The sequence below is a fragment of the Aethalodelphis obliquidens genome, unplaced genomic scaffold (genome assembly GCF_003676395.1).
Source record: "Aethalodelphis obliquidens isolate GAN/ISIS:26980383/991018 unplaced genomic scaffold, ASM367639v1 scaffold1, whole genome shotgun sequence".
Taxonomy (NCBI): Eukaryota; Metazoa; Chordata; class Mammalia; order Artiodactyla; family Delphinidae; genus Aethalodelphis; species Aethalodelphis obliquidens.
In genome coordinates this window covers 68,965,691-68,980,139 of record NW_020837945.1, presented here as the reverse complement: position 1 = coordinate 68,980,139, position 14,449 = coordinate 68,965,691, and the positions used below count along the sequence as shown (strand labels likewise).

General features: G+C 51.4%; 1 protein-coding gene across 11 annotated transcripts in view; it reads left to right on the top strand.

Moving 5' to 3' along the window:
• The window catches only part of MYLK (myosin light chain kinase), a 267,073-nt gene that overhangs the window by 199,670 nt on the left and 52,954 nt on the right, over positions 1 to 14,449 (top strand). For all 11 annotated transcript variants that reach the window (XR_003432841.1, XM_027106666.1, XM_027106636.1 and 8 more), the window contains one exon: positions 3,965 to 4,051. Coding sequence is in view for 10 of the 11 variants with exons in the window: in XM_027106666.1 (XP_026962467.1) it covers positions 3,965 to 4,051 (87 nt within the window). In the remaining variant the exon portion in view is untranslated. The remainder of the gene's footprint in view (positions 1 to 3,964; positions 4,052 to 14,449) is intronic.

Here is a 14,449-nt window from a genome sequence, read left to right as displayed (position 1 = left end):
ATGGAAGAGGTGGGAAATGACGAGGTTTATAATGTTTTGACAGTACAGCTGATAAGATTTGCTGATGAATTGGAAATAGAGAGAAAGGGAAGTCAAAGATGACCCTTAGTTTTCGTGAGGGAGCACAGGTGAATGGTGGTACCGCCTACTAAGATCAGGATGGGTAGGGGTGGGGGACAGTCAAGACTTTCGTGTAGGTGAAGTTTCAGGTGTCCATTAGACATCCAAGTGGGCCTGTCGCGTAGGTTGACCTTTAGATGAATCTGGAGTTGAGGAGGGAGGTCGGGGTTGGAGGCAGGACACGAGGAGCCATCTTTGTGAGGCCACTGAATGCCCCGGGAGTAGATGAGGTCCCCAGGGGTGGGTGTGGATGGAGGAGGGAAGGAGAGAGCCCAACACTGACAAGTAAGGCAGGACAGAGGTCTGCGAAGGAGATGGAGAAGGACTGGCCATGGTGAGACAGGAAGAAATCAAGCAGGGAGGGGTGTCCCAGAGGCCAAAGGGTGATCATCTCAATAAGAAAGGAATGATGGAGATCATTGTGTCAAAAGCCTTTGCCAAGTAAAATAAGGCAAAGCCTGAGCCTTAGCCATGGATTTGGTGACTCGGGGCGATTTGCAACTGTAAGAAGGGAGTTTAAAGCCTAATGTGAGGTGTGTGCAGCTAATAACTAGCTGGGTAGGGATTTAAACCCACACCTTGGCTCCTAGCCGCTGTGGTCCACTGCCTCCATGGCCAGGGAGCCCTGGTGACTGTGGCTGAGCCGACCCCACTTCTTTTGTTGGCCTCAGTCTGCTCCCACCCCCATTTGTTCTTCATATGGTCTCAGGCAGCTAAAATGTATTAGGTTGAACTAAATAAAATTGCTCTTTTAGTAGGTCAAAAACACTTGAATATTGGCAAATGGTGTGGTTCAACCCGAAACAGGGGTGTAAAGCACTTAGCATGGTGCCAGGCACGGCCTGAGTACCCAACAAATGCCACCTCTTACTCCACATCTCATTCGCTCCTCTGTTGGGGTGTTGTTATTCCCTGTTTCCTGCTGAAGAAGGTCAGGAACTTGCCCAAGGACTCACAGTCACCGGCCTGCAGAGCTAGGAAGGCGCTCATCCTGGCCAGAGCTCTTTCCCTCCTGATTTTGCCAGCATGCTGCTCGCTCCTGGGCAGAGCGAGCGAGCGAGCGAGAGAGAGAGAGAGAGGCCAGCCCCTCTGCCCTGCCCCCTCCTGGGGCTCCTGGAAGCTCAGACCGCCCCCCAGAAGCCTCCCAAGACCTCACTCCCCCTACCTAGGGTTGCAGCTCTGGGAATGACCTCTCTCGGGGGAGACAGAAGAAGAAATGCTGCGTTGGAAGGCTGAGCCCAGAGCTAGCCCAGGAGTGGAAGGGGTGAGGCATTGTCCATATAAGGACACGTTTTCCTCTCTATGTTGAGGCCACCCCCCCTCCTCACACCACCACCTTCCTCCCCACTGCTTCTTTGGGGGCACCAGCAGACCAGCAAAGAACTCCAGCCCTGGGGCCCAGATCTAGAAAGGGAGTTCAGTTTCATCACAAACTGATTAAAATAGACAGAAAATACATGCTGCTCTTAAACTTTTATTACTATTATTTTTATCCCCTGGGCAGCCATGTGAGCGCAAAGCTGGTTCTGATTAAGCATGTGGTCCTCTCAGCGCACTCCTTGCTGTGGTTCTCACGGACAGACTGATGGCTAGTGGCTCGTGGTGCAGGCGCAGCCCGCAGGGGGCGGGGGTGCTGCAGAGGGAAGAGGGGGCTCGTGGCACCCCTGTGGGGCTCCAAGTCTGGGGGTGTGCCTGGTCAGCCAGGGAAACTTGAGCCCCTCTCCTCACGGCCAGATGGAAGGATAAGGAACATCTACAAACAAGGCTCAAAGCACATGACGGGGTGGTGTACTCACAAGTCAGTGTAAAGCAGGCACCCAAGAGCTGAGGACGGATGAGGACGCAGGAAACATACAGCAGGGGCCCATCCGGGAGGGCTTTGTGAAGGTGGAGGATTCTAAAGCGGATTTGGAAAGGAGGCGAGGAAATGCGGCGAACAGGAGAAATGAATGAACAGGTAAATGATCACCGTCGCACGCATTCTCTCCCTAGAGCCTTGCAGTGCTGTGAGGCAGAGAAAATAAGTGTAGTTTCCCTTGTACAAATGTGGAAACAGAGACCCAGGGCAGCTGAAATCATTTGCCCACGATCCCAGGATTGCTGATGACAGAGCTGCAGCTAGAGCCCTCTTCTCTCCATCCCTACTCTAATGATGCTTGGAAGCAAAGCCCATCATGACCCCACGAGGAGAGAAGGAATCTCAGTCCCCATCTCCTTTCTTTCAGGAGCCCAGGAAAACTGGGCCTCTCCTCCTTTGCTTGCTTATGCCTCAGTTTCCCCATCAATTAAAAAAAAATCTTGGTCCTTCCTTGTCTCCCTCCTCGGATGCCCCGGAACTCACTGGGAAAAAGACGGCAAAGCGAGTACTCATGCCAAGGAAGAGAGGACTGTCTGTGCACACTCTGGCCTCGCCTCCTCTTCCTTAAAAGGGGGGAAAACAAAGACATTTCTGGGTGCGCCTTTCTTTAAATTGTCATTGGTGCTGTCAGAAGTGCTGGTCTTGAAGGAAGGGAAGAAGGGAGGGCCCCAGACAGGGAACCATAGACTCACCCCATGACCTTGGTTTATGGCAGCCTGATCTACAAATGTCAAGGGAAGTGTACCCGCCCAGCCCCTGGTTCTGTGCTTCCGAGCCCACCCCGCAAAGCCCCAGAAGCCCAGTCTAGGCGAGAGCACGTGTTAGAGTCTGGGATTGCCCCACCGTGGAGGCGGGGACAGGGAGATGGCCCTTCCTCCCCAGACAGGCCACAGGAATGTGGCCAAGCGGCAGCTGGAAAGTCCCACCCCTCCTTTCTCCCTCTGCGCTTCCTCTTCAGGAGCAGGAAAAGGATGCACAGGAAGGGGCTGGGAGGGGGAGGCTCCCTCCCAGCTTAGTCCCTGAAGAGAGTTCCTTGTGGGGAAAATGCTGGAGCCCAGTGATAGCGGTGCAGCCAGCCCCTTCTTATCCCGGTCCCAGCAGCTTGCTAGAGGCCAGGCTCTTCTCGGCCCAGTGAGGGCCTTTTCCACCCAGCCCAGCGCTATGTCACCCTGCTGCCCTGACAAAGGAGGGTTTCCCCCGGCATCTTCCACACTGGGCATGAATGGGAAGAGGGGGAGCGGAGGACAGCCCCGCGGAGTGGTGCACTCACCCGGGCAGCATTTCAGCTCTGCCCAGAGGCTGCCGCTGCAGGGTTCCAGTGGCTCTGCTTTGGGGAGGGTGCGGAAGCCCCCACAAGGGCTCCAAGGCTCAGTCCAGAGCCCGTGAGGCGTGCCGGCCGCCTGCTCAGAGGCCTTCATCTGGAGGTCTGGAGGTCTGACTGTCGGTGTCCCTCGGTACAAGAGTCAGAGACAACAGGCTGCAAGCCCCCTCCAGACCATGAGCCCAGGGCAGCAGCCCATCCCCTGCGTCCCCTGTTCAAGAGACCTCTCTACACAGAGTGGGCTTTTGGAAATCCAGAATGTTTAGCCCAAGTGCGTTAAGACCCAGTGAAGGGAAAAGATAGGCACTGGTGAGCAGAGGGGCTCTGACTGTCCCCCAGCCCTGCCAGTGATGCGATTCTGGCGGCCCGTGCCTGCAGCAGAGGCGAAAGCGCTACCCAGCTCCCAGGGTAGCCTGTCCATCCATCTTCAGGGCAGCTGTGCTCTGCCCCTGATTTATAAGGCTGGGTGGCGAGGACACTCCTTCTTTGGTGCTCTTGAGAGGAAGGTGCCTGGCCTGCCCGGCAGGCGCTGAGGGCCCTCAGAGTGGAGCCGGGACGGGGAGGACCTGTTGGGGTTGAGGTGGGATGTTTATCGCGATGCCTCTTCTGCTTCTTCCCCTGGGCAGCTGCCTACTCATGTTTGTCGTTAACCTGTTTTGTTCCAGATGCCCCCACCAGTGAGAACGCCAAGGCCCCGGAGATGAAAGCCCGGAGGCCAAAGAGCTCTCTTCCTTCCGTGCTAGGAACAGAGAGTAAGTACTCGTTCAGCCCTTCCAGGCAAAGCCGGGACTGAGGGCCGGCCGCTTCCCTGCCTGTGCTCCTCGGAGCCTGGACCCTGCCACCACCCTGGTGCCCTGTGAGCTCCCGGTGACCGAGCCACTGGCCTTTTCTCACCCCTCCCACCTCTCCAAGGCCTGAGTAGTGCTGCACATCCACATCCTGTGGCATCGTCACTCAGGCCTCTTCTGCTTCCCACCAAGAACCCTGGGAGACCTTCCCCTAATCTCTCCCAGTTGAGTCTTTCCTGCCACATAGACCTTCTAACACAGTGGCTCTGATCAGATCACTCCTGGTTGGAGTGCCCAGCGGTCCCCAGAGCCCACCAGTCCCGTGGAAGTGAACCCCTCACACGTTGCCATCCTGGCATACCTGCCACGTGTGAGCACACATTCTGACATCCAGCCTCAGCCTTTCTTTCCAAGCGTTGCCCCCCAGCTCCTTACTCCCGTTTCATCCTCAAGCCAAACTGAGCTCCTCTGTGTGCACCGGACATCCCTGTGTTCCTCCCTTTGTGCCTTTGCTCTGGCACCTCTCTTGTGGGACAGGCTCCCACTGAAAAGTCATCTCATCCCTGAGCTCGTCTTTGCTCCAGCTGAAAGGAACTCTTCCCTCCCGTGAGCCCCCATAGCACTCAGCATCCCCCTTCTGCCATTGGCTGTCCTCTTCCCAGGGTCACGGTGACGTGTCTGTGTCTCATCCTCCTTCCTCCTTTTTAAGTTCCGTGGGCCTCCAGCTGGGCCAGCGTAGGGGTGCACCTTTCAGGATGCCAGCGCCGTGACCTGCTCATAGAAAGGCCTTACCACCATCTCTTAGAACAAGCTTGCAGCTGTGGTCTAATAGCCAAGCAGGGAAGGGGCTTCTCCTATGACTCTGCCTGGCTCTCTCCCTCTTTTTGCATCCTGGCTTCCCCCAGAACCCGTTACAAGCTTTTAGGCACTGTGCCTAGGGTCCACGGTGCTTTTAGGCCCACAAAAACATTTCAATATCTTATAAAATGAGGGGAAAATTTAACTTTTAGGTCAAAGAAAATGTTTTAATTCATAACATTAATATATTCATCTTTATACCAGTGCAGTTGTAAAATATAATTTATGTATGTATGTATGTAAGTATATACTTTTTGTTTTTCTTTAGTGAAGGGAAGGAGCTTTCAGAGGCAAAAGTGCTTAGACTCCACAAAGGTCATAACGCAGCCCTGGCTTCCGCTACTGATTAATTATCGGTCTGATTTTGTTAGAAGTATGCTTCGAAACCTCCAGTTTTAACAAAAGATATGGGGTTGCTTGGGCATCCCCAACACACTCTGTGTTTTAAAAGAGCAAAAGGCAAGACAAACTCTTAATGACCGATACTAATAAAGGGAAGTGAGCTAGATTAATTCAAAGGCTGCCTCTCTTTTTCCGTTACAAGGCAGTGTTCTGTAACTTAGTTTGTCCTCATCTCTTCACCTATTTACCTTCCCAATGAGGAGTTTTTACCAGCCAAGCTTTTGGGGGTGGGGAGCACGCTCAGCCTTCAGTGTGACAGGGCAGCCAAAGTGGAATGATAATTTCTCATGGATATTTATTTATTTTTTTTGTCTGTGTTGGGTCTTCGTTTCTGTGTGAGGGCTTTCTCTAGTTGTGGCGAGCGGGGGCCACTCTTCATCGTGGTACGCGGGACTCTCACTGTTGTGGCCTCTCCCATTGCGGAGCACAGGCTCCAGACGCGCAGGCTCAGTAGTTGTGGCTCACGGGCCTAGTTGCTCCGCGGCATGTGGGATCTTCCCAGACCAGGGCTCGAACCCGTGTCCCCTGCATTGGCAGGCAGATTCCCAACGACTGTGCCACCAGGGAGGCCCTCTCATGGATATTTAACCACTGGGAGCCTCCAATTATCAAAAGTCGACGTTTAATAATAAGTTGTTGACAATGCATAAACAATTCTAAGAAAAACTTGGTGAGAATGGGTTAATGATTTTATCTTCCGAAAGGATTTCTTGGGCCTGTGTTCTATTTAGTTACGGGAAAAAGTCCTCGGGAGAGACATGGGGTCTCATAAGAGCGCCAAGTGCTGGTGAACTGGGTCTGATGCGATTGTTCTCCTCTCCTGGGGGCAGAAGCAGGAGTGCCTGGAGTTCGAGCTGGGAGGTCAGCAGCCTCCTGTCCTCAGCTCTGGCACATCTATTCCGGTGAGATCCCGAGGGAAGTGAGGTGGGGTCAGAGGAGAGCCGTGAAAGAGAAAAACAAACTGGAGATAGTGAGCAGACCCGGGACCTGGGCTCTTTGCCCTGGAGAAGAGAAGGCTGTGGAAAACCCCAGCCAAGCTGTCATCGTGCAGTTCCAGGGCAGGGGCCCTCGACCCTGGCTGCATGTTAGGTTCACCTGGGGAGCATTTAAAACCACTGCTCCCTGCTGCACCCCAGACTAATTAGATCAGAATCTCTGGCAGTGGGATCCCGGCTTCAGTGTATGTTTATGCTCCTGGGCCATTCCAAGGTGCTGTCAGCCAGGTTGGAAACTAGCTGTCCAGAGGGAAGCCCGGTGCCCTGGCACCGCTGGTCTTGAGAAGCAGAACCGGGTCTAACTCTTCTAACTCCATTAAATGTGGAACCACCGCGGGCCCCTGGCCCAGGTCCTCAGGGCATTTCCATCACCTGCCTTTAGGGAGAGAGCAAGATGCTCTGGTGGAGTCTGGGCGCCATGGTTCTTTCCCCTCCGAAGGGTGCAGAGAAGGGGGCTCAGTGGGCAGTGCTGTTCAGAGGAAGGGGCAACTGCAAGTGCTTCATCTCCGTGGCAAACAAACACATTCGTGACTGCATCAACTCCAGCTGACACTGCTTGTCTGCTGAAGGGGAATTTCACTCTGTGTAGAAAGCCTTCACGGTGGAGTTACAGACAGATGTCTTACTCCCAAAAGAATGGAGGTGTGTGTCTCTATGTATAGTAATGGCCATGTTGAATCCCTCTGCCGGCCCACGCCTCCTGGCCCCCATCATCCCAGCCTGTCACTCCCTGGGGCACTGAGAGCATTAGCAGCACTTTTCCTTCGAAACCTGCAGAGTTTCCTGGGTGCCTGTGTACCAGTGTGGGGCTTCCTTCCCAGGAGGCTCCTGAGAAGGCAGCTGCCCAGAGATAGGGAATGAAGGGGGTGTCTTTTAGGCCTGCACCCCCAGTTCTTTTCTCACTTTGGGGGATAATTTATATGATTTATCAATTACATAAGTTAAATATGCATGCCTTCTTGTTTCAACATTTTAACTAGTACAGAAGTTTACCAAGTACAATGTGAAAGCCCTCTTTCATCTTACCCCTAATTTCACTCACCTCCTCAAATTAATGCACAATTACTTTTTTCTGAATATTCACATATACACATGCAAATATCTCAGTTGGATTTTTTTCTCACAGAAATGGAATTATGCAGCCTGTACACCTCTGCAACTTGCCTTTTTCTCTTAGCATTGCCGTCCCCAGTCCCAGACATCTCTGTTTCCATGAGAAAGCCCAGATTCTCACGTTGCTGAGTGGTCTGGCTGTGTATGTGTGTTCATTTTCATCAAGGGCTGGGAAGTACCTAATCTAAGCAGGAAATCCATCTTTCCTCCAGTGACTGAGGGAAGGCTGAGTGGTTTCCTAGTCAAATAGATGGTGGCCAGATCCCTGTCTGCATGCCCTCCCCTCCCCAGCTCGGATGTTTGGTCCTGTGAGGGAGCTGTCAGGTGTGAAAGTAGATAATGCTTGTCTACACTGGCCTGAGAGCCCCCAGGGGCACCGCTGCTGCCTAGCTCTGGGGAGCGTGAGGGAAAAGCCAAGCTGATTTGCCCAAACCCAAGGGGCCGGATGAGAGAAAACTGACGAGAGTACAAGTTAACCTGACAGACACCAACTCACAGGTACAGAAGTGAGGAGGGGGTCATCTGGGAAGGTTTGGGGATGAGGGAAACGCTAGGCCAGGTTATGAAAGAGGAGAGGAATGTGGTTTCGTTGAGGAGGAGCTGTAACACTCCTCTTGTGAGGGGAGACTGGAGGGAGGAATGCACAGGTATTATCGTGAGGGCCTCCGATTCAGTCACCTGCCCATCACACAAAACAAGAGTTTTTTGAGCACCCATGCAACAGGCATCATCTTAGCCACTCAATCTATGTCACTTCAGGCAAGTCTTATTCAACTGAGCTACAAATAGTTGTTCCCATTTTACAGATGAGCAAATCTGAGTCTTAGAGAACTAAACTATCTTGCCCAGAGTCTCACAGCTCACAGCTAGTTACATGTGGGCACTGTGAGGGCAACCCTGATCTCCGTTCCTCCCACGCCACCCTGTGCCTTCCATAGTCTCAGGGCCATCCCTTGTGCTGTCCACACAGTGGACACTGTCCACCAGTGGGGACAGAGATCTGCTACCATCAGAGCTGGGGGAGAAGAGTGTGACAGCCGGCGTGCTTCCCTGGATCTTGAGACCTGTCAGGGTCTTTGCTGCATGCCTCTCAATGGGAATTTTTTTCTAACTTTATTTTGATATAATTTCAAATTTACAGAAAAGGTGCAAGAATAGTACAAGAAACTCTTGTACACCCTTTACTTAGATTCATCAATTATTTGCATTTTGTTCCATTGTTTTGTCGTTCTCTGTGTATAAACTCATATATATATACACCATTCATCAAATATTCATATCTAGGTATCTATATACACTGTATATATACTATATATACACTATATCTGTTCATATATATTCACCATTCATCATATAGACGTATATATACCATTTACAAATAGAGACATCATGCCCTTGATCTCTAAATATCTACTGTGTATCTCCTAAGAACATAACCACAATGCGATTATTAAAATCAGGACATTTAACATTGAACCGATACTGTTTAACCCATGGTCCCATATTCAGTTTTTGTCTATTGTCCCACTCTCCTTTATGGCTGCTTTCCCCCATCTTGATGGGAATTCAGTCTCAGCACTCCTGGAAAACTTTATGCACTCCTCCAGCCCAGAGTGGGTCGTCTCCCACCTTTGGAGAGAGAACAAGAGAGACGTGCGTGGGCCTGGGGGAGAAGTATCCCCACCTGTGACGGGGATGGGGGGCGTGGGTAGACAGCAATACCCTTCCTTGTTGGACCTCCAGATGCCCATTTACTGTGCCCGGTGGGGCAGTGCTCAGGCCCAGGGCATAGCCAAACAAACCCCTGGGCTGGAGAGCAGGAAATGAACGTCTTGGTTCTGCCTCTAATTGAACATGTGGCCTCAGTCAAAGCCCTTCCTCCCTCTGCACCTGTCAAATGGGGACTTTCTCCGACTGACCCCCCAGGCCTTTTCCAGCTCTGACATCAAGACATTCAATAGAATGCTTTTCTTTGGAGTGATACAGCGCAGGTGGGGCTGGCCAATACCCTTTGTATCATCTGGTTCATGAAGGGTGGAAGCTCCGGCAAGCATGAACACACAGCAGCAGAGATATCCTGATGGGAAGGAGGCCATATGCATAGAGTCCAGGCTTAGTGTGTCCAGCTGGAGGGGATCTGACTGGAATTTTGTGTGAGAGAGGCATTGATGGGGTTGAAGGATGGTTTGAGAAAATACAGAGAGGCACTGCCAGTGCGGTAACAGGCTCAGGGGTTCCTCCTATCAGTCCATAAAGCTGACGGTCATTTAGGAAAGAGATAGAGGAACATCCACAAGGCGCTTTTACAACTAGGGGACAGGAACCAGTGCCTGTCCATCTCTGAAATTTCAGTGCCTGGTGTGAAGTAGGGATATAATAGGTATTTCACTTTTCAAATGTATTTTTGAGTTCCCCTGCTTCTGGGATCTGGGGAGGATACAGCTGAACCACTTTATGTTCCACGCCTGGCCTTGACCTTGAGCTTCACCTCTCATACCGGTCACTTTGACCTCACTGACTACTATCCCAGATTACGATGCTCTTAGATATCTTGGCCTTGGACTCCTGTATGTGTCTCTCTCTGAACCCCAAAGTCATCTTTGAAAGCGTCTTTGGATATCAAAAGCAGTGTCCAGTTATCCAGAAGATTTTCTCCAGGATCAAATCTTTCTTTTGATCAAACGCTCTCCAGGATTCAGAGGGCTGGAAGGAAATGCTGGAGGGGTTAAGACTTGGCATCGAGACTTGCTTGACAGGGAAAGATATGGGCCCGGGAGAGAAGCAGGACTATTTCCATGAATGTCTTTGAAAGCTGGCACCAACTCCTGGTTACTCCCAACCAAAATACTAGTCTCTGAGGAGTGATGGTGGTCATGCCACCCTCCACCACACCACGCATGCGGACCTGTGCTTCCACTCCCGGGCTGCCACCTCCAGATCCTTCCCAGCTCTTCCATTGTCTCCCACAAGCCAGTTTAATGGCAGGATGGATCCTCCCAGGGAAGGGCCTGGAGGATGCCCATCAAACAACACTGACACTGCTGTCCTGGCCATGCTGGGCTGCCTCTTTCACAACTGTCCTGACGTTCTGTGCCCTGGGGGCTCAGGGCTGGGTGTTTGCGGTAACAAGAGGAGCAGTGTTCCTCTGGAATCTTCTTACGTGACAGCCTTTGCTATGAGGGGATGTGTATAGGAAATTTGCCCAGAGATGTTCATTCTGGGAGAATGACTAATATTTTTCCACAGGTTTGTAAGGAGGGGTTGGAAAGGGCCTAATGTGTGTGGGGGGAGGGAGGGGGACATTGCTGGGGGGGGTGCGGTTTCAAGTCCTCTGGAGCCCTGAGCCTCCCCCAGTGCAGGACAGTGAGATTCAGCCTTCCATCCCCAGGTCCTCACCTCCACCGTCCTGTTCTGACACAGCCCTGCAGCGTGGGTGCTGTCCCTCCACACGTCACCCAACCCAAGTCCCCTTCGGGAGCTCGTGGCAGAAAGTTAATGCTGATTTTGGGAATTGTGAAAGGTTTGATGTCTATTTTTAGCTAGCTACCTAAAAAAGGAAATGTCCCCGGAGAGGCGGAGATCCAGGAACCTCCCTGTACCCTAGGCTGTTCATGCCACCTCCCCAATTCCCTTTGGCTTTCCATTATCTCAGACCCTTTTGAAGCTGTAAGACCCGCCTTCAGGCTCTGTAAATATCTCCCAATTGCTGGCTCTGATCTTTCTGGAGATCACTGGAGAGAGGGACTCATGTGTCTTCAGATTGAGCAGTCTGGAAACTTCTGTGGGGTGCTGACCTCTGCCCTCCCAGGGCAGAGGAAGGTTCATGAGGCCAGGACTAGGTGGGTGGGGGCAGGCTGGGGCAAAAGCAGAAGATGGATTACCCAGATAATTGGAGGCCAGCCTTCCCAGCCCAGCCCCATGTTTCCCAGAAACCTTCTAAATTCAGTGCTTTGATTTGTGATGTTCTTATTGGGTTGCTTCACTTCTTCCAGCCTCAGTCCCCTGTCTGGGGTAGAAGGCCCAGCACCTGGCAGCTTTGATCTAACTGGTAACAGAGCAAGGGACCTTCTCCTTTTTGTGGAAAGTTGCACAAGGATTCAAGCCAATGGGCTTTATCTCTGAGCATCAGAGCCCAGGGGTGGGTTGGAGTGTTCTCGGGAATTCCCATGTTAACAGAGATCCTCGGGGGTTCCATTTATTGCTTTAAGAGCTGTTTTCAAGCCTGTGCCAGGTACTGAGCTACGCCCTGGGGATACAGAAAATGAACAGGATGGGCCTCGTTCCTGTCCCCAGGGAGCTTGCTGGGGTGTATGCGTGTTGGGGGCAGGTTTCTGCAATTGCAGTGCCTTGTGATGACTACTGATTGAACTGCCTTGGAGGGGCATGGAACCCATCCTGGCAGCAGTGATGCGTGAGCTGAGACCTGTCCCAGAATGTGCAAGAGTCAGCAAAGAGTTGACAACAAAATCCTGGCATTGCAGAAACTGAAAGGCCTTCAGTGTAGAGTACAGAGCAGTGCCCCCCAGAAGCTGGCACAGGAACCGGCAACATCCACACCCCAGGAAGGTCAGGAATCTGTGTTTTCAGCAAGTCTCTCGGGTGATCATCATGCACACTAGATTTTGAGAACCACTGACATTGAGCATACAGGGCATGGGTGAGGGTGTTCCCCAAGAGTTAGAAAGAAGGCTGGGTCTGAAAGTCGGGGACAAATCTTGAAGGCCCTTGTCAGGTGAGTTGGACTTGATCCTAAGAGGCAGTTGGCAGCCACTGGAGAGGTTTCAACAGTGGAGTGACATCAGACTTGCATTTGAGAAAGACCATTTTGGCCACTGAGTGATGGATGTATTAGTGTGGGGAAAGGGGACCAGAGGTCTAGGAGGTGGTACAGTTAGGACTAGAATGGTGACAGTGGGGATGTGGAAGTGGGACCAAGGAGGTTATCTTGTTGATGGAATTGAAAGATGTCAGCTCGTGACCGGATATGGGCAGGGAGGGGGCCTTGGGAGAAATGGGGATGAGAAGCAGTATGGGGAGAAGAACCTGGATTTGGTTTTAGATGTGTTGGGTTTGCGGTATGTGCCTAGGGAAATGGTGTCAGGTAGTGGGATGTATGGGTGGGCCCAGGAGAGAGGTCTGGGCTCCAGGAAAAATGAGGGCAGCAGAAAGAGGGATAAAAAAAAGGAACTCAGAGGGCTTCCCTGGTGGCGCAGTGGTTGAGAGTCTGCCTGCCGATGCAGGGGACACGGGTTCGTGCCCTGGTCTGGGAAGATCCCACATGCCACAGAGCGGCTGGGCCCATGAGCCATGGCCGCTGAGCCTGTGCGTCCGGAGCCTGTGCTCCGCAACGGGAGAGGCCACAACAGTGAGAGGCCCGTGTACCGCCAAAAAAAAAAAAAAAAAAAAAAAGGAGAGGGAGGACACTCTGCCCTCCTTGCCTCACCCTGTGTCTGAGGTTTGCAAAGATGGTTGGATTTTATTTTCCTTCTGTGATACTCCTCTCTGGCAATGGCTAGCACAGAAAGTTTGGGGTGCTGGAGAAGGGGGTGAGGGACAAAGGGCTGACAGCAATAATAAGATAATAAGAAGGGTGCATCCAGAGGAAAAGAAACTAGTTAGTGACCCAAGAAGTACTGAGAGCTTGGGCATCTGGACCAGCAAGAATTTTCCCTCTACTGAGGACCTGAACTGGGGAAGGAGCTTCAGGTGCAGCATGAGCGACCTCGTGTAGGTATAAAGCTGACCTGACCAACAGTGTGGAGACTAAACAGGTGAAGGAAAGTACAGAGAAGTCCTCTGGGGATGTGTTTGGGGAAGAAAGGTGAATGGGTGGTAGGGCTGGTGTTAGAGCTTGCACTTTATTGCTATACCTTCTTTACAATGTAGCTTAATTCTTTACAACAAATTTTATTTATTCTTCCCACATTCTTTGAATGAGGAAACTGAAGCTCCAAGAGGTTAAATAACAGGCTATAAGTCACACAGCTTAGGAAGTAACAGGGCAGTATTCAAACCCAAGTCCAGTGCCAGAGCCTACACCCACTGCATTTCTGCAAAGGGACAGAGAAAGGTTTCAAGGATTTGGTTTGAGGACGGGGCAGAGTGTCAGCTGGAGTCAAGAGGAAACAGGAGGAAAGCAGCCATACACTGGGCAGCAAGAGGGTTAAATCCTGTTTCTCACTTGGCCGCATGTCGTTTTATAAACCCAGCAAGTCATCTGACTTTTATTCAAATCCATCTCCTTTTTCATGAAATGGAAACAACGTGAAGTGCCCTGCTTGTGTTTGGTTGGGGTAAGAACCCAGTGAGAAAAAGGATGATGACATCATGGGTTAGAAACTCAACTTGCTGAGTCTAGCTCTCTACGAGAAACCAGGATTAGAATCCAGTGACTCTGCTTCCTAATCCATTAAATATGTTCTCCTAAGCACAGAACGCAGTTAATGGATTTCAGCAGATGGTCCTATAAAATATGTATAGAAGAGGATACAGAACACTGTTAATGTTTCAAATAGTTGTTACTGATAGGAACCAAACCAGTTTCAAATGCTAACCAATTCAAACAGGAGGCGCTCGGAATTTGTAGAACTACCATAAAACTTTGGCCTTCAATCTTATTTAACTGTAACATAGAAATATTGCTATTAGTTCAGGCTCTACTTCTGGCCAGGTAGGTTTACCCAGAGCCCCCAAGAATAGTATAGGGGGGCACTTTGGAGTCATCTGCTTTCACTTTGTGCCCTTCCTTGCCTTCTGATTAACTCCTAGCCCACCACTCCAGGGGCTGGCAGTCTCCTTCCCTGCCCCCAGAGCTCATCCGCAGCTACAGTGTGCTAGGGCTGCCATAACAAAGTACCACAGACTGGAGGACCTAAACATCAGAAATGTATTGTCTCACGGTTCTGGAAGCTGGAAGTCCGAGATCAGGTGTCAGCAGGTTTGGTTTCTCCTGAGGCCTCTCTCCTTGGCCTGCAGGTGGCAGGCTTCTTGCCTC